We start from the raw sequence: 26,834 nt of genomic DNA on the forward strand, positions 1-26,834 counted from the left end.
TGTTCTCTCTCTGTTGTTTAGTTAGTTTGGATAGGGGTTTGTCGATCTTGTTGATTTTCTCCAAGAACCAACTTTTTGTTTCATTGATTCTTTGGACTGTTTTCTGTGTTTCTATTTTGTTGATTTCTGCCCTCAGTTTGATTATTTCCAGTCTTCTACTCCTTCTGGGCACCTCTGCTTCTTTTTTTTCTAAAGCTTTCAGGTGTGCCATTAAGTCCCCAATGTATGCTTTCTCTGTTTTCTTTAAGTGGGCACTTACTGCTATGAACTTTCCTCTTAGCACTGCTTTCATCGTGTCCCATAGGTTTGAGTTTGTTGTCTCTTTATTTTAATTAAATTCAAGGAAGACTTTAATTTCTTTCTTAATTTCTTCCTTGACCCAGGTGTGGTTCAGTAGTTGACTGTTCAGTTTCCATGAGTTTGTTGGCTTTCTGGGGGTAACATTGTTGTTGCCTTCTAACTTTTATCCATGGTGATCTGATAAGACACAGGTGGACACTGATATATATATATATAGTATCTGTGGAGGTTTCCTTTGTTTCCGAGTATGTGGTCAATTTTCTAGAAGGTTCCATGAGCTGCAGAGAAGAAGATATATTCTTTCCTATTGGGTGGAGTGTTCTATAGATGTCTGTTAAATCCATTTGCTTCATTACCTCCAATAATTCTCTTAATTCTGTATTAGGTTTCTGTATGATTGACCTGTCCATTGGAGAGAGAGGTGTATTGAAGTCTCCTACTACTAGTGTGTGTGGTTTGATGTCTGCCTTGAGATCTAGTAACATTTCTTTTACATAAGTGGGTGCTTTTATATTAGGGGTGTAGATATTCAGGATTGAGACGTCATCCTGATGAATTATTCCTGTTATGAGTATAAAGTATCCATCTCGATTTCTTCTGATTGATTTTAGTTTGAAGTCAGTTTTGTTAGAAATTAGTATGGCCACACCTGCTTTTTTCTTAGGACCATTTGCTTGAAACACCTTTTCCTAACCCTTTACTCATGCTCCTTTTTCTACTAAATTTCTATCTTCTTCCCTGAAAGAGCTATGGCTTTATAATATGGGATGCCTTGGCGTGAAGTATACTAACAAGAGGGAAAATTTTAGTGGATCTTAAATTAAAGCAGCCATTAAATGAAAGCATTTAGATGTTATCCCTCAGACAATAAAGCGTTATGACAGTTTAAGCAACTAATAATAAAATGAGATACTTTTCATTTAATTTGATGCCATTTTGGAGAATGGACCTAAAAAATGGGCAAAATCTAAGAGGTTAATTGCTAAGATGCTACAAAGTAAGAAGAAATCACTTATGGAGTCTAGTTTTGGACAAAAAATGATAAGGCTAAAGAAGTAATGAAATATTATAATCAGTCATCTAGTTCTAAGAAGAAAGAAATAAGAAAGGACTGCTGAATATTTCCTACTTCGGTCACCACAATGAGAAAACTAATAGGGGCAAGAGTTTAAGACATTGGCTAGGACCAAACATTGCATTAGCAAAATGGTGCAGCATTAAAATTGAGCCAGGAAAGTTCAGGAAAGCTCTGATACAAAGTAAGGTTGTAAAGAAGAAATCAAGCATATCTATAAGAAAACAGCTTAAGAATGTGGACATGTGGAAGGCAATATATGATATTTTGTTTAAATATGTAATATTACTCATTTCTTTGGAAAATGAATAAGAGATTATATGAAATATATATGAAATATGAAATAAATTTTGAAGTAAAAGGAAGTATACTTAATCACAATTTTATTGAACTCTTATTCTCAAAATATTCCCCATTTCTAAACTATTTGTAGTTTTTCATTCTCAGGAAACACAAATACTTCTCCAGTATTCATATTCTGTATGATAGCATGAGAGCCAGGTTAATCCTTATTACAAGCTGTAGCTAAAATTTAATTACCAACCCTTCATGACTTTGCTGATTCAAGTATCTTTAAAAAACATTATTTGAACCAAGTATGGTGGTTCGTGCCTATAATATGACTATTCAGAATGCAAAAGGATAGTGTGACTTTGAGGATAGCCTAGAATACTAAGACATAAGTCCTATCTGGTAGATTAATAAAGGTTTAGAAAGCAAGATTCTATCATACTCCTTAAAAGAATCTATGCCAAAGATACTGCCATGGTCAAAAGTGTAATATGCTTTTAAATCCAAAAAATGTGGAGCAAGTCCCATCCCTACCTGATGAGTTATTGGCATTTGATTGCTGCTCAGAGAAGGAAGGTCAGTTTTGTTCCATGAAGTGTTGCTTGGTATATAAACTACACTCCACGGCATGCTCCATGTCCTGGCATGGTCAGTCAACCTAAACTAGAATTATGGGAGAGAGGAGATAGATAGAAAGAGTCAGAGTGTGTGTGTGTGTGTGTGTGAGAGAGAGAGAGAGAGACAGAGACAGAGACAGAGACAGAGAGTTAAAGTATGTGGATAAGGAGGTGAACAGATATTGGAGGAGTTAGGGGTGAATATAATCAAAATAAATAGTAGTATGAAAATTCTAAAGAATAAATTAAAATACTATTTAAATTTTAAATAATTTACTTTGTATAAAAGATGCTAATTTCTGTGAGGACAAGGAGTAGAATGAATAGTACCTTCCAACACTATGAAAATTAGCCAGTAGGGATTAAGCTTCTGTCTATACCAGCTTAATATTCCATGTTTTATGATTCAAGTAGATGGCATCCTCAGTAATTGGGTCTTAGCATCAAATTCTAGAGGGTAGACAAGACCAATGTCAATATTCTATAATGTTTGAGAGCCTCTGAGTCCCACTGACCAACAAGATAACCAATTGCTAGAGACGGACTTTTTACTTGAAAGCATTTGGTGTTTATGAGCATTGTCCCACTATAATAAGGTAACTCCACTCAAACTCCTCTTATGTAAGTATACGAATCTATTTTAAGGGCTTCTACATAAGCATGGATTCATTACAAATTTTTCAAAGGTCTTCTACTAGTTATCATTCCCCTGCCCTACCTACTCTCCATCCATTAGTATTTCTTGCTCCATCACTCCCCATTCCTTCCTCTGTTACCTACATTTACTCTCCCCTCTCTTAAAAGAATCCCTTTTGGCCCCTCATGAGTTTCCTGATTTTCATGACTATTTCAATTTAAGCACATATAAGTAAAAGATGCATGTGACATTTGTCTTTCCAGGTCTGGGTTTCCTCACTCATTATGATTATTTACAGCTTCAGTCATTACCCAAAAAATTATAGCTTCTTTATTCTGAACAACTTAATAACATTCTCTCATGTAAATGTATCATGTTTTCATTATCTACTCATCAGTTTATGAACATCCATTTCTCACCTATTTTGAGTAGAAAACCAATGAATATGGATGAGCACATATAGATTCAGAGTCCTTTGGATATATATCCAAGAGTTGTACAGCTGGACGATATGGTAGATCCATTTGAAGCTTTTTGATGGATGTTCATACTGATTTCATAGTGGCTGCACCAGTTTGCAACCCCATCAACAGAGATTAAGTGTTCTCCTTTCCTCGGGCCCATGCTGACATTTGTTGTCAGCTGTTTATATTAGACATGATGACTGAGGTAAGATGAAATCTCAAAGTAGAATGAAATGATATCCTTGGCTTTTACCTGGCACAAAGCTGATCTCCATATAGATCTCAACATAAGACATGAGATACCCTGACTCTGTACACCACAGTTTATAAGCACCAAAAAAGACTGAACAAAATTCTGTAAGTACAGGCATAAGACCAGTAATTGATAAATGGGACCTTGTAAAACAGCAAAGGACACCATTTGAGGAGGCACTCTACAGAATTGGAAAAAGAACTTTAGTAGCTATACATCTGACAGGGTTAGTACAATGAATATACAAGTGAGGCAATTAAAAGGAAAAAAGAGCAAAAGTATTAAATACCTAAACATTTTCAAATGGTAAGTAGACCTAGTCATTTTGTTAAGTCTTTAGAAGGAAACTTTTCCATTTTTAAATGTATAGATCAAGTAATCCCTAAGATAAAGTACTTAAGATAGAACTCAAATCTAGGTCACCTTTTTCCAAACTTACTGTTCTCCTTGTCAAAGCCATATGGAACATTAACTAATACTTGTAGAATATATTTTTAGGTGTGTTACTTTTGTTTACTCTCTGGAACATTTGTTTAATGATGCAAAGATATGTTTGATTAAATAAAATTCACCTGCTGTCAGGAGGCTGAGTCAGCAACTAGCTGACAGGAAGTGGCAGGGAGGAGCCAAGTGGAGAAAGGTTTTTAAAAGGAAGCAAGGTGCAGTGTGAGGTAAAGGAGAGGAGGTGACTACTTGCTATTCAAGCATCCTGAGGAGCAGAATTCCACCTTAATCTTTGAATCTTGAGTTCTTTAGAAGGACAGAGATTTAGTTAAATTCCTTTGTAGCTTTGAAAAAGTCGGTGCCAGAGGGAATTCCCTCAGGCTGCTGCTTTTGCAGCCTAACCACTGCTGACAGTGGCAGAGTTGCAGTTTCTGATTTGAACAGCCATGGATTAAAAGGCAACCACAATTTAAAAAGGAGGACAAGTACCCCAAATATTACTCTAAGCTTGATAGGTCTTGATAGCCTAAAGCACATGACATAGAAAGGTCAGGAACACCATAACTATATCTAAAAATAGTGGGAGTTGCCTAGGATAGTGATTCTCTTCTACCTTAGAGTCTATATTATTCACTTAATATTTGTGTCTTTCCCCTACAAAAAGTCACTAACTGGAAAGTGACAGACTTAGGGTACAGGGTCTTTAAAAAACTGTTAGACCATAAAGGTGAAGCCCTGATGACAGAATTAGTGCTTATATTCAAGGAACCTCTCAGAGCTCTCTACCCTTCTGTTTATACTATTAGAAATACACTGAAGAGGGCTGGAGAGATGGCTCAGAGGTTAAGAGCACTGGCTGCTCTTCCAGAGGTCCTGAGTTCAATTCCCAGCAACCACATGGTGGCTCACGACCATCTGTAATGAGATCTGGCGCCCTCCTCTGGTGTGCGGGCATATATCGAGGCAGAATGTTGTATACATAATAAATAAATCTTTAAAAAAAAAAAAAGAAAAGAAACACACTGAAGAGCTAAAACAGATACCATTAGTAAACATTGAATTTGCCAGTGCTTCTACCTAAGATTTTCTAATCTCCAGATCTGTAAGAAACCAATGCTTCTTATTTAATATGCACAATCTATGGTATTTTTATTACAACAGTCCAAACATTAATAATGTGCTTACGTGTTTTCCCATATGTCTCACCTGCTGAAGCTGGAGAATTATCTTTGCCCATATCCTGTTTAATATTAATACATACTGGGCAGTTATCATAAGCTTGCAACTATTGCATAAAACATTCTGTTTCAACTCTGTTCACTCTAACACTCCCGTTTGTATTCCAGTGGTGTTGTGTATAATGTCCAGTTACCCCATCTCAACACACTGAAGAATCCAACTCACAGGGATAAGCTACATGCACAGTGCTCCAGTACTGATATTTAATATCAAGTACTAGATATTTGAGAGAATATGTCTTCTAATATTCCTAGATCTGAGACTTTTAATCATCCCCAACTAAATGTTTTCTGTACTGAGGTCCTAAACAATATGAAGCAAAGACAAAATTGTATCAGGCTCTCTTTTGGGCCACCAACCAGCTCCCGGAACATGTCACAAAGACCTATTATTAGTTATGAATGCTCAGCCTCACTTTATGCCTGTTCCACTATCTCTTATAACTTAAATTAACCTGCTTCTTTTCATCTACGTTTTGCCTTGGGTTTTTTTTTTACCTGTTTGTTTGTTTTCAAATAGGAAAAAATCAAGTGTACTTATTCTTCTTTGTTTATCAAAATTTTCAGTTTGCATACAAAAGTAGGTTTCATTATATTTTTGTATGATTGTACTTTTCCCATACTCATTCTTCATGAACCTCCCTCGTCCCTGCCTCCCAGTGGTTTTTTTATGAACCCCAGAAATGGTCTCCTTCCTGCTTTCATAGAAAATATTTTTAATCAAGATTCTTCAAAACAGAGGAAACACGCAATATTTGTCCCTCCCCTATTTTCTTCTCTTGTTCCCCACATGCTTATTCAATTATCTTAAACACAGAAGCCCCCAGGAGTCACATAAAGGGGGGATTGATATTAGAAATAAAAGCTTTTGTGCAAATAAAACTTCTAAGCTTCCCTTCTTTTTTAAACTTAGTATGAGTAATACAAAGAGATCAAATAATGTTGAACAGTGTGAAAAGCTACACTGACTACTTAGTGGTATGTACTCCTCCAATCTGCCTGGTGGGCCCCAGATATCTCCCTCTTTTTCTCACTCTTTCTCTCTTCTTGTTGCGTCTGGCCTAGAATCCTCTTCCTGCTTATTCTCTCTGTTCACTAAGCTCACCTATCCCTCACTGCCTACCTAGTGGCTATTCAGCTTTTTATTAGATCTACAGGTGATTTAAGAAGGCAAGGTAAGAATGATGTAATACATCTTTACATAATTATGTAAATGCAGCATAAACAAATTTAACACATCTTTACATAGCTAAAATAATATTGCACAACCCAGGTTATCTTCTGCTATGCTCTTTTTGAACACTAGACCCACCAAACCCAATAGCATAATAAACCTATGATTTTAGGTCACTATTTTGTTTTTAAACATATATTACTTTATTCTATGAGCATGGATGCATTGCCTTTATGCATATCCATTCACCATATATGTGCATGGTACCTAGGAAGAGCAGAAGAAGGCATAGATCCTCTGAAATGAAATTAGAAATGTTTGTGGGCCGTCATGTGGTTTCTGGGAGATTGATTCCTGGTTCTCTCTAGGAAAGCAACCAGTGCTCTTAACTGAAGAGCCATCTCTCTAGCCCCATAAGTATTCAGAAATAGTAAGTGGAATACTTTTACACCATCAGTTTGAGTCAGGTTTTGTAATACATTAGGCAAGATACTACTACATAAGGAAATATCTCAAAACCCTCAAAATTTTCAAAATTCGACCAAAATAGTCTATAGGATCTGAGCAATTTGTAACACTAAAAGCAAAGGAAACATATAATAGTAAATAGATTCCAAAGATACTAGACTGGGATAGGAGCATAATGTTATAAGGGATCACTGACATGAACTAAATATTTAATGTACTAGCTAACACATCTGAGGACATTTGACTCTCTATGATGATTCTATGACTCTCTATGATAACACATCACAATTAGGAGGAAAGGGTAACTAATGTCATAAAAATAGAAATGTTCATATGGAATCTAATTTTATTTTTTGATATTTTGTTTAATGGAAAACTTCTATTACCAGGATTGGTCTAAAAAATAGATATCCATGAATTTCTCAATGATATTAGTGTCCACTCTACTGGCTTATTATTACTTTGCTGTTGTAAAAGAAAACTCCTCTGGGCCTTTTTGGAGAATATAGCCAGATAATGGATTTTCTTATCTCCTGTAATAAATCCACTCTACCTGCAATATAGCTGTCAAGAGTCCTTATAATCGCAGGGCTTATATATCTGCATTGCTCAATTTTCTGTATCCACCTTCACTGGGTCACTTAATTCAGATGCATGTGTCTCTCTAGCCTCTTTTTCAACATTATGACAAGAATCATTGAAAGATAGCCCCACTCAACTACTCAGAATACATCTTAAAAGGTTCTATTCCAAATAACAAAACAGTCACTGAAGACCATCTATATTTTGTGAGAAAAGAACATCTATGCTACCGTAAGAGACAAGCTACTCTACACTGCATTAACTTTAACTAATAAAAAATACTTAATTGTATACCTGAACTTTGGTAAATGAATAGATTTTAAATATTCTAAGACAAAGGTTATTTCTGTGAAGAAATGGGTATATTAGTTTGAATGTGTCAATCATTTCAAAAAGTATATATTTATCAAAACATCAAGGTAAAGTGACTGAAGAGAGGTACCCAGAACTCATCTATGCCTTCACAAAGAAGAGCCAAAGCAACATGTATGAAACTGCATATTGAAGTAAATGACTGCAAGAAGAACACAACAGTTCTAGAAATCAACAGTACACAAAATGCAGGCCTGATATCCTAAATCTGTTAGAGAAAAAAATGAAGTAGTATACTTTAACTTATAGGCACAGGAAACTGAATAGAACTTCAAGTACCTGCAAATTTCATTTTTCTAACATCTGAATGATATACCATAGTGGACACATACCACATTTTCTTTATCCATTTATCAATTGATGGGGATCCAGTATGTTTCCATTTCTTAAATATTGTCAACTGAACAGTAATGAACATGGATGAACAAATACCTTTGTAACTGGATATAGAATTCTTTGGATATATACCCAGGAGTTGTATAGCTGGATCATATGGTAGTTCCATTTCTATCTTTTTCAAGGAAACTCTATACTGATTTCCATACTTTCAGCCTTGAGACCACCAGACAACCAGCTTCTGAAAACCAGAGAATAGTGGGCAACCAGGACTCTGGCTTGTGTAGGAACAGAGAGAACCCTGCAACCAGCACTATACTCTAATGATCTCAGAGGTCAGTGAAGAGCCCAGGTTTTGGCTAGAGTGATCACAGGGACACTTGAACACTGGAGCTTTGGTTCCAGTGGTCAGTGATGGCACTGGGAGTTTGAAGTTATTATTTCTTAGGTTCTAGTAGTTACTAGAGGTACTGGAATCTATACTGTTATGATTCCAGAGATTGCTTGGGGCTGTAGTTATAACCACAGCCCACAGATGAACTTCAGTATGTCAGATTTTGTGTCCTATCTCTAGTATGTTGATGGAGGAAAGTCATTGGTTAATTAAATAAAGAAACTGCTTGCCCTGATAGGTTAGAACATAGGTGGGTGAAGTAAACAGAACAGAATGCTTGGAGGAAGAGGAAGTGAGCTCAGAGACGCCATGCTCCCCTTTCCCGGGCAGACGCAATAGCTCTGCTATCTGAGGCAGACGCATGAAGCTCAGACCCAGGATGAACATAGGCTAGAATCATTCCCGGTAAGACTGATGATGCTACACAGATTATTAGAGATGGGTTGATTGGGATATGAAAATTAGCCTGTAAGGGCTAGAGTTAATGGGCCATGCAGTGTTAAAAAGAATACATTGTCTGTGTAATTATTTTGAGGCATAAGCTAGCAGGTGGCCGGGGTGCTGGGGACGCAGCCCCGCCGCTCCTATTACTACAGTATGTACAGAGCAACCAAATGGTGATAAAGGTTTTGACTCCAACTGGTCATCTTGGTGCTGAATTCCAGTTCTATCCATGATCTGGTAGTCAGATACCCAAGACAGGATCACATCAGCAACCCATTTGATAATCAACACTAAGTCTCAACAGTTCTCCTAGATTAACTTCCTGATGAACACAGAGGCAAAAATTCTCAATAAAATACTTGCAAACAGAATTCAGGACATTAAGAAAAATGTAAGAAGGCAATGCCTAGCACTATTAAACCTAGCTAGCTACCCAGCACTTCTGAAGTCACAGCTATTGGAGAAGAACTTATAACCACTAATTTACCAAACCCACATTATCCTCAACAAAATCTATAAATATCTGACCTTATACCCACAAATAAGTGTAGCCTTCAACCCCTCATCAAGAAAAATTTTCTTTGGAACAAAGACCACTACAGAAAACCAAAATCAATAAAATCCCAGTCCCAGTGGATACATCCACAAAATACTTCTGCATCTAAGACTCAGGGAACATTCTGGAAGAGGGGCAGAAATGTTGCACAAGCCAAAATATCAGGAAGTTTACTATGAAATTGTGTACCCTAATAATATCAAAAGCTACACCCATAAAGTGTCACCATAATTATTACCCAAATAAGAGCTGAACAAGGACAAAACCAATGCACATGCTGAAATGATCAGGGAAAAGCCTACAAGGCCTCAATCCTATACAAAAAATAAATAAATAAATAAAACTGCAGTCAACTCGGGAAAAGTGGGTGATGTGGACTTCCTCTGTATGCTGTGAATACCACTGATTAATAAAGAAACTGCCTTGGCCTGTAATAAGGCAAAAGAGTAGAGTTAGGTGGGGAAAACTAAACAGAATGGTGGGGGAAGGGAGGCGGAGTTTAGAGATTCCAAGTAGCCACCAGAGGGAAAAGACACAAGCTACCAGCTGGAACCTTACTGATAGGCCACAGGCCTCTTGGTAAAGTATAAAAGAATGTAAATGAGTTAATTTTAGACATAATAGCTAGCTAGCAATATGATTAAGTGATTGGCCAGGCAGTGATTTAAATAATATGGTTTCTGTATGATTATTTCCAGAGTTTGGGAGGCCAGGAAACAAACAAACAGCCTCCTATAATAGGTAGGAAAAGGAAATGTGGTTGTTGTGGTTTGAAAGAAAATGGCCCCAAAAGAAAGAAGCACTATTTGAAGGTGTGGCCTTGTTGTAGGAAGTGAGTCACTGTGGGGGTAGGCTTTGTAGTCTCTTATGCTCAAGTTCCTCTCAGTATGACAGTCAGTCAACTTCCTGTTACCTGCAAGATGTAGCACTCTCTCTCCAGCACCATGTATGCCTGCATGCTGCCATGCTCCCTCACCATGTGATAATGGACTGAACCTCTAAAACTGTAGGCTTGCCACCTCAATTAAATGTTTTCTTTTATAAGAATTGCTGGTATTACAGTGTCTCATCACAGCAACAGAAACTGAACTAAGACAGAAGTTGGTACCAGGGACTAGGATATTGCTGTGATAGGTCAGATCATGCATTTGTTTGAAGGCATTTGGAATTTGGAACTTTGGTTTTGGAAAGCAGTAGAATGATTTAAGTACTGCTTTTCTGTGTATTATTGTGTTTTCTTTATTCCCAAATATTGTTTAAAGGGGAATATGATATAGATATGAAAATTTGCATTGGTATGGATTTTGCTTTGTTGATATAAATTTAAGGTCAATTTGGTTATATATATATATTTCTGATCTTGATTAAGGTATGTTGCCTTCTCTGTGTTTGGAATAATAATGTATATCCTGTGCCATTATATATTTGAAGTATGTGATCAATTTTTTGATCTTGCTTTAACAGAGGATTAGAGTTAAGAGATTGCATGAATCTCAGAAGAAACTGAATTTTGGAGGTTTAATATTGTTGAGACTATTATAGACTAAAGGGGCATAAAATGTTAGACTTAATTTTTCTTTTACATTATGATATGGACTTTGGGCAAAAGGGAGGAGAATGTGGTAGTTTGAAAGAAAATAGCCCCTAAAAAAAAGTGGCACTATTTGGAGGTGTGGTCTTGTTGGAAGAAGTGTGTCACTGCAGTGATGGGCTTTTTTTTATTTTTATTGCTTTATAAATAATACCATTCAAAATTTCCACTTCCTCCCTTCCTCCCATTTCCCTCCTGCTCCTCCACTCACCCTCTCCCCTCACCCTCCAGTCCTAAGAGAGGGCAGGGTACTCTGCCCTGTGGGAAGTCCAAGGCCCTCCCCCCTTCATCTAGGCCTAAGAAGGTGTGCATCCATTCAGACTAGGATCCCAAAAAGCCAGTACATGCAGTAGAGACAAATCCCAGTGCCAGCGATGGGCTTTGAGGTCTCTTTTGCTCAAGTTTCCCTCAGTGTGACAGTCAGTCAACTTCCTCTTGCCTGCAAGATGTAGGACTTTCAGCTCTTCATCCAGCACCACATATGCCTGTATACTGCCATGCTTCCCACCATGTGATAATGAAATAAACCTCTGAAACTGTAAGCTGCCATGTCAATTAAATGTTTTCCTCTATGAGAGTTGCTGTGGTCATGGTGTCTCTTCACAACAATAAAAACACTAATTAAGTCAGTGGTCTTAATAGGTTCTACACTGCCAAATGGTTAGACCTGAAAACATACATACAAATAACATTATATAGATGAAACAGGTTATATTTAGGAATAGGCACATGACTGTACGTATACACATGTAATATTAATTAACTAAATAAAGAGCCATGGCATTGAAATAGAGTAAAAAGAGGTATATGGGAAAGTTTGGAGAGAGCAAAGAAAGGATAAAATATTGTGATTATATAATAAATCTCAAAAATAAAATTATAAAAATAAGATTATATATTAAAACCAAGCATGCTTCATCCCAGGAAGGCAAGATTGGTCCTACAGATTCAAATAAAAATATAATATACCATATAAATCAATGTAAGGACATAAACCACATATCATTTCAATTGATATTGGGAAAACACTAAAAAAGTCCAGCATGCCTACATGATAGAAGTTCTGTAGACTTTATGAATAGACGGAACATACATCAAAATAATAAAGGCTAGGGCTGGAGAGATGGCTCAGAGGTTAAGAGCATTGCCTGCTCTTCCAAAGGTACTGAGTTCAATTCCCAGCAACCACATGGTGGCTCACAACCATCTGTAATGGGGTCTGGTGCCCTCCTCTGGCCTACAGGCATACACACAGACAAAATATTGTGTATATAATAAATAAATATTAAAAATAATAATAATAAAGGCTATATATAAATCTATAGCTAACATTAAATGAAGAAGAAAGGAGAACTGCTTCTAAAGTCAGGGACAAGGATGTCACTCTTCCCAATCATATTTGAGACAGTGCTCAAAATCCTAGCTATAACAATTAGAGAAGAGAAAACAGATATGAATAGGAAAGGAAGAAGTTAAACACTGCTATATGTAGGCTACATGATTCTTTACTTAAAAGACCCTAACAGTTCTCAAAAATGAACTTTATAGGTGACAATACTGTTACAATGCCAGAAGAGAGGACATACCTGAAACTAAGTTTACAGCATAACAATTTATTAAGCTACAAGACTTGACCAGAGGAAAAAACAATCTTTTATCCTGTGTTAAACAGCCTAAAATAAACTCTTGAATTAAACTATATCATATGAAATCTGTGTATGTCAAACAAATTATTTGAATTGTCTAACATATTGTGATCACCAATAAATAGTTAACATTATCCCTCAGCCTACTGAAAAGAACGTTACAAATTATACTCTCATGTAATACATTGTTGCAATGTTGTTCGTCATTCAGGAGCCTATTAGGAAGACTTTCTACATGTTTTTACAAAATGGTTTATCTATCTCATATTGGACCCCAGAAAATCCACAACTACATTTTTGTCAGTTTACATAAAATTCTTCAGACCACATGCTGTATATTTATGTACATATCCAAATGAAGGGCTCGGTCTGCTACTTCTCCTATGACAGTTAACTTTGTGTCAACCAAATTGGAACAAATGACTCTCAGATAAAACATGCGTGAGAGGGTGTTTCTTGATATTATAACAATATGTAATTGGTATCACCAATTGTCTACATGTTCTAAAACAGGTATTAATAATTCAGAAATTATAATGTCATGTTGGGAAATTTCTTACACTAAACATTCTGATAAGGTATGAAAATCTGTATTGTGCCCAAGGAATAGAGATTGTTTAATGTATTTTATTATGTATTATATCAGGTTGTAACTAAATAAAAACACTTGATAAAATAAGAAAAATCTCTACTCTTGCAATATTGGTATTATTGTAAAGGGACTTTGGGTCCTTGACTAAGGTAAAAGCAATAAAATATACTTCTTAGGAAAGAGTACATATCAGAAAAGGCATAATTACAAGCTTGAGAATTGTAGAAAACACTGCTCCTAATTATGTGGAGATTATTCAAGTATGAAAAAAGAATAGCATTGCAATACTGAGTGACACTTTGGTTGTATCCCCTTAAAATGATATATATTGAAACCTTTATCCCGGGTGTACTAGAATATGACTTTACTAGAAGTTGAAGTCTTTGTATAAGTACTTAAGCTTGAAATCATTTAAGAATGCATAATACAATATGATTTGCATCAAGCGGAAATTAGGAATACAGAAACATAGAGAATATCATATTAAGATTAAAGCCAAAATCAGGATATTTCTACAGGCCAATGAATAAGAAAATTAATAACAAATCACCAAAAGCAAGGGGAGAATCATTGAACATATGATTTCACATCACATATGAAGGGAACTACTCTTGATCTCAGAATTCTGCCCTGCAAAACCAAGAGACAATGACTTTTACTCATTTAATCTATTGTGTTTATGATGTCTTGTACATCAGCCATATTAAGCAAAGGAAATATAGAGTTATAAAAAAAATACTCCATAAAAGAAAATTTCCATTTTTTGTTATCAGAAATCTTCAGGGTACAATGAATGATCATATAATTGACACTGAGTTATGTTTCCAGAAAGATAGATCAGTGCACATGCGTGCGCACAGACACACACACACACACACACACACACACACACACCCCTAAAGGAAATTAACAGTTACTTGCAAATACAATTATGTTTACATTTCTTGTTAATATTTCAGAATATTCTGAGCATCTACTTTGCATTATTCAGAAGATACAGACATAGAAAGCTAAGAAAAGCCAGTTCCTGTTAAATGGGAATATGCAATCAATTCTTGATCACCCAGTCAGAATAGATGATCAAAGAAAAAAAATAACACTGCCGAATAGTGCCAGTTTTATTCCAAAACAGCAATATTAATATTATATATTTAATTATAAAGATAAGTGAAAATCTAGTATTTCTAAGCTTATTCACACAACTTTGAATTATGAGAAATTATTACTTCTGTTCTTTGTATTCAAATGTGCTCTAATCGTAATGATTATATTTTACTTTTTGTTTATATGAAAACATACCTTGGTAATAATTAGAGACATTTTATATTAACATCAATTAATAATTGTCTGAAAAAATACAAAGAAACCTATCTCTGAAAGCCTAAATTCTGTTTCTCAAACTCATGAAGCATAGAGTAGGCATTCAAAAATATAAAAATGTATAATACTCCAAAACAATGCCATTTTTCTTAAAAAACAGCAGCACCATATTACATACATAATATAAAGAACAGTGAAAATCCAGTACTTCCAAGTTAATGCTAGTTTCTTCATAATTAACTCTTCTCCAAAAACTTGTTCTACTCTGGTGAAAAATTAAGTGTACTGAATCACAATGGTCAGACTGGAATAGATCACAGAAAAGCAGCCTTTTCAGACAAACTCAAAGATAAAAGTTTTTAATACACTCACCACTTTCAAAACAAGCATCGAAGGTAAGATGTCCTTTCTTGGGTTGTCCGGAGTATCCATTTGGAAACACTATGTATTTGCTCACATTCCCTCCAATGGTATCCTCATTTCCTGGATCATTGCCTATTCAAGAAAAAGTCTAGTATGAAGCAGAAATCAAAATATATTTTAAAATAGAATTTCAATAATATTAAATGCAATTTGAAGATAAGGGTTGAAATCTTACCTCTATCACATACTAAAATTGGGCCCTCTAATAATAAAAAAGGATAAACTTGTCTTTCAGGGTTGTTCTATATTTACATTTAAAGCAATTTAGCATCATTACTGAAATCTAAAATATGTTCATGAAACTGAATCAACTCATTAATAATTGTAATTATAATTAATCATAAAATATGTTGTTTTAATATGAAAGAGGAAGTTCTTCTATAAATGCCACCACAGTGTCTTCATGTTCCACCACCAAAGTAATCTGAAAACTGAAAATCTGATTATTCAGAAGTTACTTCTACTTCAAATGTAGAAAAATGAAATGTCCATTGCTTGCAACAAGAAAAGTCTCAACAAAACACAAAACTATAACTTTGTCAAATCTGCCACAGAACTGGTACTATACGACAAGCAAGTAACTTGATATCAAAGAAAATAAAGCCTAAGGATAAAAGATGAGCTGTAAGAACTGACTCTTCTATGACAAGACAGTAGGAAGAAGAAATATTAGGTAACATACAAGTGAGAAAAAATAAGACACATTTTTAAAATTAAAGATCACATAAAAGAACTATTAGAACATAAAACCAGCAGAATCACAGACACACTAGGAATTGACATATGCTTAAAGTTCCTTCCTTAGCCTCCACCAGATATTTTGGAGAAAGTTTAGAGCCAGAACACTAGTTCAGAAAAATGCTTGTTGTGCTACATGTCTGCATAAGAAGAAAGTTAGAAAACACACAAAGCAAAAGGTTATAAAATCCAAAGAAAATCAGATAAATTCACAATTAACCAGCTCAGTATTCCAGACTCAATAAATGATAAAGTTGTCAGAAGACCCTGAGAAATTTTTTTTTAAAATTTATCAACCAGGTTGTTCTCAAAAACATTTATAGAACACTTTTTTTAACCAACAGAATTTTTTTTTTCAAGCGCAAACAGAACATTTATCCAAGTCAGTCTATATAACGGCTGGCCATAAAACTAGTCTCCATAAACTACAAATTTCATGATCATAATGGAATTATATTAAAAACACAAGTCAGAGTTTTCTGAAGTTTATGGTAAATATCCAGCATTCAATAGAAAATTGTGGAACATACAAAACTAAGAAAAATAGTATACTAAATGTGGAAAGAACATAGAATGCTAACAATAGATAGGATCAGGAGAAATGGGAGGGCAGGGAGTATGGGCTTGTTCTGTTATGTTTTGTCAACTTGACACAAGAGTTGGCCAGAAAGAAGAAAGCTCAGTAGAGAAAAGGCTTCCATCAGGCTTGCTTGCACAAACGAGGAAGGGCCGAGTCACTGTGTGGAATGTTACCACTGGACAGGCAGTCATGGGTTATACAAGAAAGAAGCTGGACAAGCCATGGGGAGCAAACCAGTGAGGAATCTTGCTTCAAATTCTGTCTTCTATGTTCCTGCTTGAGTCCCACCCCTACAACATTCCATGGAAGACTAAAATCAAAAACACCAATGATAGCCTTTGCTGGAGAGGTTGTGGAGAAAGGGGTACCCTCATCCATTGCTGGTGGGAATGCAAACTTGTGCAACCACTTTGGAAAGCAGTGTGGCGGTTTCTCAGGAAATTCGGGATCAACCTACCCCTGGACCCAGCAATGCCACTCTTGGGAATATACCCAAGAGATGCCCGATCATATGACAGGGGCATTTGTTCAACTATGTTCATAGCAGCATTATTTGTAATAGCCAGAACCTGGAAACAACCTAGATGTCCTTCAATGGAAGAATGGATGAAGAAAGTGTGGAATATATACACATTAGAATACTACTCAGCGGTAAAAAAAAACAATGACTTCTCGAATTTTGCGTGCAAATGGATGGAAATAGAAAACACTATCCTGAGTGAGGTAACCCAGACCCAAAAAGATGAACATGGAATGTACTCACTCATAATCGGTTTCTAGAGATAAATAAAGGTCAGTGAGTCTATAATTTGATCTCCTAAAGAAGCTAAATAAGAAGGTGATCCCAAAGAAAAACAGATAGCTATCCTCCTGATTATGGGAAGTAGACAAGATTGCTGTGAAAAAAATGGGATCTTGGGGATGGGATGGGAGGGGGGTAAGGGGAGATGGGGAGAGAAAAGTGAGAAGGGGAGGTTGGGGGGAACTTGGGAAACGGGATGTTCGGGATAAAGGGAGGTTGGATAGGGGAGCAGGGAAGCACATATCTTAATTAAGGGAGCCATCTTATAGTTGGCAAGAGACTTGGTGCTAGAGGGGCTCCCAGGTGCCCAGGGCGATGTCCCCAGTTAGTTCCTGGGCCAGCTGAGGACAGAGAACCTGAAATGACCCTATCCTATAGTCATACTGAGATTTGTAGTATAAACAAAATGAACTCTTTTCTCTCCAAGCCTTGTTTTGTCAGTGGCTTATTACAGCAACAAATAGCAAACCAGGGCAAAAACATGTTCAAGTTGTACTGCATACTTGTATGAAAATATCCTTATGAAAACCAGTACCATGTGCAATGAATGTGTCCCAATGAAACAAACTAAACACAAACAGAGGCAAAAATGAGCAGATAACGGAATCACTACATTTATTTATTTATTTATTTATTTATTTATTTATTTATTATGTATACAATATTCTGTCTGTGTGTATGTCTGCAGGCCAGAAGAGGGCGCCAGACATCATTACAGATGGTTGTGAGCCACCATGTGGTTGCTGGGAATTGAACTCAGGACCTTTGGAAGAGCAGGCAATGCTCTTAACCACTGAGCCATCTCTCCAGCCCCACTACATACGTTTTAAATTAAGCCTAATATACTGAGTCAATGAGACAAAATCTGTAGGGATGAGGATTTCTTTCTAAGCAAAAATATGGATTCTTAAGGCAGAATATACTTGCTGTCTATGTTTTTAGTTTTATTTTTTGAAACAAAGTCTCTCTATGTAACATTGGCTGTCCTGGAACTCTCTAGGTAGACTAAGCTAGCCTGGAATTCACAGAGATCCATTTGCCTCTGTCCCCTGAGTGTTCATATTAAAGCATTTGCCACCATGCCTGGCCCAGAATCCACTCTTGATGGAAAGGTTGTGAACATCACTGAAATTAAAACTAAGGATTTAGATTATTTCATAAACAGTTGATAGCAGGTCTACAATTTTTAGAGTTGTACTCTTGGTAACATAATAGCAGCAGACTGCATTCAACAGAGGAATCTTTTCTGATGATGATGTTTTGTTTCCTTTCATATGTTATTGTTTCCTTTATTTGAGACAGGTACTGATTCTACACTGGAGCTCGTCACAAATTTGCAGCTATCCTCCTGTCTCTGACTCTCAAGTGCTGAGATTACAGGTGTATGCCACCACACCAAGCAAAAAACCTTACAAGAGTCAATCAATGCAACAGATTTTAATTGCCTTATTTAAGAAACCGGCAAAGTCACCCAAACTTTAGCCTCTATCACCACTGAAGCAAAATCTCTACCAACACAGGTAACAACTTACCAAGACTCAGATGATTGCAAGCATTTTAGCAATACACACACATAGTACACATGAGTTTCACATTCAATCAAATATAAAATAAACATAAAATTTCTAATGCACTAGAAACAAAAAAATAACATGGAAAATTTTACTAAGCTATTCATTTTAATGCAGCAGTCTGGAACAGAACTTACAATACTTCTATGGAATGTCTATATTCTGTGGAATAGGTTATCAATGAAAATAGTATGTACAATGATTACTAATGAAACACACCAACATGAAGGTGCCTAGCTGCTGGGTGCCAGGTATACTACAAAAAAGAGAGTCTTGTATGACCTCTAAATATAATACCAGATATTAATTTACTTAATAAATCCATTTATAATTATGTGAACTGAGAATCCACCTCTGTTTTCATATAAATACAATGCAATTTGCAAATTTTTCTAACCACAAATAAAATTAAAATCCAGAGAAATTACATTTGATTTGTTCATAATTTTATTCAAAGTGAACCATAATTTTGGGAAAACCATGCATGTCACCAACAGCATCGTAATTCCTTCAGATTGCTGCCACAACATCCCTGTCATTCAGCACTTTTAAGGCCTCTGTTTACAGTAAATCTATGTATGAGGTTATATATGAATATCTAAGCACTCTACTTTTTCTGCAGATGACCGGGTATTCACAAACCCTATTTTCCTTTAGGAGAGTCCTGTTCAGGCTGTAGATCTGTATGAAATGCCATCTTCCCCAGGAAGTACTGCCTTAACTTCCCCATGTAAAAAATAATATACTACCCTACTGTTCACATGGGACATTATTTATACCTTTATTTCAGAATTACTTTTCTAATGAGTTTCCCCTTCTGCTGATCATACAGTTTCACATTAGAAGAAACTAATGTTTTACCTCTTATCGACACTTTCAGTGTCTCCATCCCATACAATGCTTAAGAAAATGTCAACAACTTTTAAATAATTTTTGATTTATTAAAAAATTTAAAGGTATTTTAGGAGTTCAATTTTATTTAAACATTGGATATTTTGTTGCCTTGATGAAAGTATAACATATGTAAATTTTAAATTCATCAAATAATTGAAAAGTTCTTTATATTTTATTTATTTAATGTATATGGACATTTTGCATGTATGTCTGTACAACACTTGCAGACTGGTTCCAGAAGATGCCAGAAGAAGGCATGGGATCCTCTGCAAGAGAAACCAGTGCTCTTAATCTCTGAGCCATTTCTATAGCTCCCAGTACATTATATTTGCATTTTACTAGGATAAACAGTTATGATACAATGAGATCAAATAAAGAAAATAAAAAATTTCAAAAATGCATTAGCTGACATAGACATAAACAATAAGGAGTATTAATTACATATTATGATTATTATCAATTACTTTTTATAAACATAATCAAAATACTAGAGAGAGCAAACTAATGAGTGACAGATTTATTTTGCTCCTAATTTCAAAAGGTTCAATAATTGGTTAATGGCCAGAAAGGCACAGCAGTGAAAGGGCTGGGAGTGGGAGTCAGCAAGTGTTTCATCACCTGGTGGCAAACAAGAAGCTGGGAAGAATGCAGAGATGAGACCAGGACAGGCGTAGCCATCAGGATAGGATATGCCCTGTGACCCACTTTCTCCAGCTAACCTCTTAGCATCAAGATGCTCCTGAAATAGCACCACCAAATGGCAATCGATCTTCCTTCCGTGCATTAAACTGTGACGGACATTCTGATCTCAACCACAACAGTCATTTAAGGAAACATGGCAAGGAACACAGAACTGAGAAATCATACCTCAATCACTTTATGTGCATATGAAATGACAAACAAAGACAAACACAGGAATATAAAATAATCCCAAAAGACAGCTTTAATTGCTATAAAATAACTTCAGAGTCCCTGACTCCTGTACATTTTCATGATTAGCCTAAACCCTGTTTTCTGCAGAGTTTAAGATTCTAAAACTGATTTTGAAATCAGCAAGGCATTAATAATTTGAAGTATGGCTTTGGATTTTAATATCTCAAAATTTTGAGAAACTGAAATCATTTAATTAACAGATATGTGCTGTTAAGTAATTTAACCTCTCTGGGTCTGTTTTCTTAACCTACAGTGCTTTCCTGAAACTTACAGAAATACATGTGAATAAGCTAGAATGCACACTTCTGCAGAAAGTGGTCAGCTATTATTGCATCACTGCCGTCATTGCGACAGGTATATCACCAAATATGTATATTTGCCAAAGAGAATAAGCGATTAAATTCTGTAAAGTACATGGGAGAATTAAGAAAAGGAAAAAAACTTGTTAAAGTCTAGAAGAAGGCATTGTGCCTTTTCCTTGAAGTAAACACGGAATGACGTAGCATTCTTTTCTCTTCTACATGAAAATACCCACATTGTCTCTGCATGTAATGCACTTTATCTAAACATAAAGACCCGAAAGCCAGTCAAGTTTTTTAGTGTAAGAAAGTTAGGAATGAAAGACTGTATGAAATAGCTAAATTTACCTTTAAAGAAGTAAATATTAATCTTGAATTTTTGTTAGTATATACCTTGATGACACTGGTTTTACAGATTTATAAAAATAACATAGAAAAAATAGAAATAAATTATGAGTTTATTTGGGATGATGAGGAAAGATTTGTATTGCTAAATGTACATGTACCTAGTGAGGTAATGTGGTAAGTATATCTTATTTCAGACTGATAAATAGGCCTGTGGAGACAGCTAGGAATAGATTTTAGATCAGTATAGAATTCTGGGCCTTAAGTGGGTTACGCTGCTGAAGGATGTGACTTAAGCACACTTTGTTTTATTTCTATGTTGAAAACTACTTCACACAAGGATACAAACAACTCCTATTGCTCAAAATTAAGAAGTCTGCTAATTAATAAAAAATGATCTTTATAAAGATCATATTTCCATCAAACAAACCAAAAAAAAAAAAAAAACCTTTTGAATAGCTATTACCTATTATTACCTCAATGTATTGGTGCAGCTAAAGAGGTCTCTCAAAAGGTTCATTTTTATGCTGTCTTTCCAAATATTCATAATTATGGTCAAAGATTACATCAAAGATGAGAATATAGCCTATTAATCACAAATTCTCAAACAAAATAATAATAATAAATCTGAAAGTTTGGTTTGAGAATGTCTTAGGAAAGGAAGTATATTTGGGTTGGTGTTTGAATTTTTGTTTATGTTTTAGTCATTTTGTTGTTTCTTGGATTTGGGTTTTTTGTTTTGTTTTGTTTTTTGTTTTGTTTTTGCTTTGTTTTTAAGATAGGATATCAACCTGTACCCTGTTGGAACTCTCTATGTAAATCAGGATTGCCTTTAACTCACAGGGATTTTCCTGCCTCTTGTCATCCCTGTTCTGGGATCAAAGATGTGAGCCATTTCTTGACTTTCTAAGACAGGTTCACATTATATAGCTTATGCTATACTTAATTTTTGATTCTCACACCTCAGCCTCACAAATACTATAATTATACGCATGTGTACCACTCTTTTTCTTTTGGGCCACCAACCAGCTCCCAAATTATGACACAGACTTCTTATTAGCTATAAATGCTAGACCTAGCTTTTGCTCATTTCTGGCTAGCTCTTTTAACTTACATTAACCTGTTTCTCTTTATCTAACCTTTTGCCTCGGAGCTTTTTACCTTTCTTCCTGTGTTTCTTACTTTCACTGCTTCTCTTGTCTGGCTGGCAGATGCCTGGCTTCTGGCCCTAGGCATGTCCCTCTCCTCCCTCTTTTCTTCTTTTGTTCCTCCTTTTTCCACACCTAGATTTCTCCTCCTATTTATTCTATCTGGCAGCAAGCCCTTCCTATCCTTCCTCTGCCTAGCTATTAGCCACCCAGCTTTTTATTAAACCAATCAGGTGCCTTAGGCAGGCAAGGTGAAACAAACGCAACACATCCTTACCTAATCAAACAAATGCCAGCATAGACAAACATAACATAGCACTACATCATTGACAAAGGCAGCAGAAACAAGTGTAACACAACCTCACATAAAGTGATATTTCACAGCCTAAACAAATGTAACACATCTTAGTCTAGTAAAAATAATATTAAAACATACATGTGCCTCTGTACCTAGTTGTGTGGGAGTTTTAATCTCAACGAACTAACATCCATAACACAACTTCTTCCATGCATCCTAAAAGCTATGTATCCATTTGTTGACAGGTTTACAAAGTGTACAGTAACAATTCACTTCTGAAATGAATTTGTCAATACATCTACAACACAAGCAAGGGATCCAGATTTTTTTAAAAGCTACAGCTAATCATAGCATGCTTCAGTACTGAATACATAGTATAAATCTAATTTTGTGCACACTCTATTTTGTGCCTAGAACTAATGGTAATAAACAAAAAGTATAAGCCATAACCAGTTCCTTCCTCAATAAAAGAATATTAACACTCTTAAAACACTGATGATATAGTAAATGGTTATAATAAATAATAAAATATGTAAGAAGGAATATTCTGTTTCTCCAAGTAAAGATGGTATAGTAAGTGCTATAGGAATTGAAGAAATACAGATCTAAGACTGAATTCTTGCTTGGCTACTTTTTAGTTGTTACGATCATAGATGAGCCCAAATTCATCAAAGCTAAGTTTTTAAGGCTTCTATTTTGCAACATCTCAGATATGTTCAAAACAAATGGTTGACTAACTTTTTCCTGAAAGAGAAATATGCATCCAATTTTCCAGTAATTGTTAATAAAAAACTTTCATACTTTGGTCTTGTACAGGAAAATATCATACCTTTTTAATTTTAAATTATTTCATATTACAATTAATTTTGAATTCCTAAATGCTCACTCCCCAGTAAAGAACTTATATGTTTTCTACTTAAAAGCTAGTCATAATGGAAAGAAAGATAATTTCCTTTAACAATTATTAATAGAGACACCTATATCCATCACAGAAAGAAATGAAAAAGCTGCTCCATGGAATCATGTGGTAGGAAGCAGATGAGGTAGGGAGAGCTATAAGAGCAAGGAGTCTGCGCTGTTTCAGCTATCACACAGGCTCAGAAACTGCTCTTCCACACAGATTGAACTGTTTCGGGGAAGCAATGAAGACGGATCAGCCCTTGGAGAATTTACATATATAATCTTGTCAAACTCTACAACTGCATTCTAGTTCCCAAATTAGACTTGTACTTCTAAATGAAATTTTAATTTACAGCCTAAAAACGGAACCCTTAAAAACAACATCTGGCTAGTATTCCTAATCTATTTCTGCCAGACTCAATATTCAAAGAGTTCCAGCAGTGTTCTGCAAATTGTGGACTATCCAAGGTTGCTGGTAGGTCTCATTAATCTCCCTTAGCAACCACATAGTACTAACTCAGTTCTAGGCACTCTGCTGGGTACTGGACATACAAAATGAATAAAATTAGTATAGGCAGGGATGTGATGTAAATAAGTATTTAAAAGTTTTCTATATTCTCTATATATCATGATTGCATGCTGAAAAAAAAGATGTTGTAAAGAGACAATGAAGATCTAATGTATAAAAGAGGCTGAATAAGCCAAGCTTTTCCTAGAGAAAAGTAAAATGGATGGGCTGAGGAGGTTTTAAACAGTATGTATCTCTTACAAATATCAGTATTGATAAATTAATATAAAATGGTAAAATAAAGAAATGACAAACTTCACAGATGTTAAAATTAAATTCTCTGCATTTACTTAAAAATATCTTTACTCAAATAGGTTAATTTTATTTCAAGGATGAGGAAATATAAGTCCTTATCACAATTCTTGTGGGTGTTTCCACGATAGGCTATTAGTCACAAGAATATAAACATCAAACTCAAGATTCAAACATTTCATAATCATAATCAATGATGTTGGGCCAAATTAACAAAGATAAATGGTATGGCCTGATCTTAACTAGCACATATATATAAAGTAACTTTCCCATGTTACATAGCTAATGAATAAAAAAGTCACAAATTAAATGCAGTTCTGATTTCCACAGCATTAACCAGATGTTTGGTGCAGTTAGTCATTCAATCAATGAGTTCCTACTGTCTACCAGGAATCGCTGTAAGCGTGGAGCCAGCATCATAGAGCACAGATGGCATTCAGTCAATGATCATGGAGGGTCACTAACATGTGATACATGTTGTTAACACTAGGCACATCAAAGCAAGCAAAATGGCCAGATAGTTCTTCTCGTCTATCTTAATCTAAAAATCAAGAATAGTGGCTTGAAGTTAAAACCTAATGAAATTCCAGGAAGGTGAGTAAAAGTTTCTTGGAGAAGATGATAAAAATGGCTCAGGATAATGTAACTACAACCAAAAGTCTGCAGAAAAACATGTCAGGTTATATAGAAACAAATGATTAAGACTGGGCCATATTTATTGAATACAGATCCTTTTCTCATACAATATATGCTGGTTGAAGAGGATATAATATATCTTCTCACTCTACTCCTCCCAGACCAAGAACCAGAGACTAGACATTTCAGAGACAGGGGAAAACCAAATACTACTGGTCTTTAAAAAAAAATGACTGATAAAATGACGATTCCTAACGTTATCCTGCTACATTCATAGATCAGAGCCTTGCTCAACCATCATCAGAAAAGCAGCAAGTCCAGTGCCTGCATGAGTCTGCACCAGGTTCTCTATATTACAGCTTTCAATTTAGTATTTTTATGGGAATCCTGAAAAATGAGTTTGTCTCTGAGTGTTGTGCCTTTCTTGGCCTCTTTCCTTTCTGTCGGTTTTTCTTGTCCAACCTTGATCTAATGGTTCTTATTTTATCTTATTATAAAATCTGAATTTTTTATTTGTTAAAGTTTTCTTTAAAATTCAGTGCTGGAGCTCAGTATAAAATAATTTACCTCTACTGTACATGAAACCCTGGGTCCAATCCCCAGTATTTCCAATAAATGTGGTGACACAAGCTTGTAATCCTAGAAGATCAGACAGAGGCAGGAGAACCAAAAGTTTGAAGTTATTCTTGACTACACCGAGAGTTCAATGCCAGACTGAATGACATTAATCTCTGCCTGCCTGCTCCTCACCCACACATAAAAATAACCAGTACCAATTTCTCAAGCATAACCTTAACTGTACTTATTCTCCCTACTGACCACTATGCTAGAGCATTCATTCTGTTAGTTAGTATTCTAAATTAACACACCCCAATTTTAAATTCATCTTGTTTTCTTACTCAATATATTTCATTTTCTCTTTTAATGAAAAGCTTACCTTTTGCATAATACCAGTGACATACGGAGGCACTGGACAATTCAGTATCAACACAGGAAAGTCAAAATAAAACAACCAGATAATGTAAGAGACTAATCTCTGTAGAGAATTTTTGACTGTGATTTCTTTATTTAAAATAGAGGTCAATTACAGAGGTTATTGTTAAAAAATTAAGAATAGACTAGCCTGCCTGCAGCGAGCTAGGTAGGTCCTTTGTTTACGAGATACGGCAAGCAGCAAGGAGTTCCGGTCCAGGCACCAGGAGAGACATCACTGGGGTGAGTAAGTTTCTGACCGCGGCAGCAGCCCGGGACAGGGAACTCAGACACCCCTCCTACACTTCCTGGTCATCCTCAGGGGCTACTCTGCCCGATACTTCCTCTCTCTTTCTATCCCACCCAGCTTGCATCCACAAACCTCCCCCCCCCCTTCGTCTGACTCCCTTCCCTCTTTGATCACATAACATCTCCCAGCCCAGCCTGTTCGGGCTCTAGGACCAAATCCGAATCGGCAGGGCAAACGGGAGGGTGCTAGCTCCTTTGTCCCCGCTAGCCTGCCTGCAGCGAGCTAGGTAGGTCCTTTGATTACAAGTCACCCAAGCAGCAAGGAGATCCGAACCCCGCACCAGGAGAGACATCAGGCTTGCATCCACAACCAACCCAGAGCGGTCCTGAGGAGTTCCATCTGGACGGTAGTCCATGTTTGGGTGCTGGGGA

At 35.9% G+C, this 26,834-nt stretch overlaps 1 protein-coding gene across 1 annotated transcript in view; it reads right to left on the minus strand.

The window, feature by feature from the left end:
* LOC126497934 (BEN domain-containing protein 5) overlaps nucleotides 1–26,834 on the minus strand; it is a 1,095,425-nt gene that overhangs the window by 1,021,603 nt on the left and 46,988 nt on the right. The window contains exon 2 of the mRNA XM_050136199.1: nucleotides 15,167–15,289. Coding sequence (XP_049992156.1) covers nucleotides 15,167–15,289 — 123 coding nt within the window. The remainder of the gene's footprint in view (nucleotides 1–15,166; nucleotides 15,290–26,834) is intronic.

Source organism: Alexandromys fortis, unplaced genomic scaffold (genome assembly GCF_014885135.2).
Source record: "Alexandromys fortis isolate MF-2015 unplaced genomic scaffold, M_Fortis_MF-2015_v1.1 scaffold_13, whole genome shotgun sequence".
Classification (NCBI taxonomy): Eukaryota; Metazoa; Chordata; class Mammalia; order Rodentia; family Cricetidae; genus Alexandromys; species Alexandromys fortis.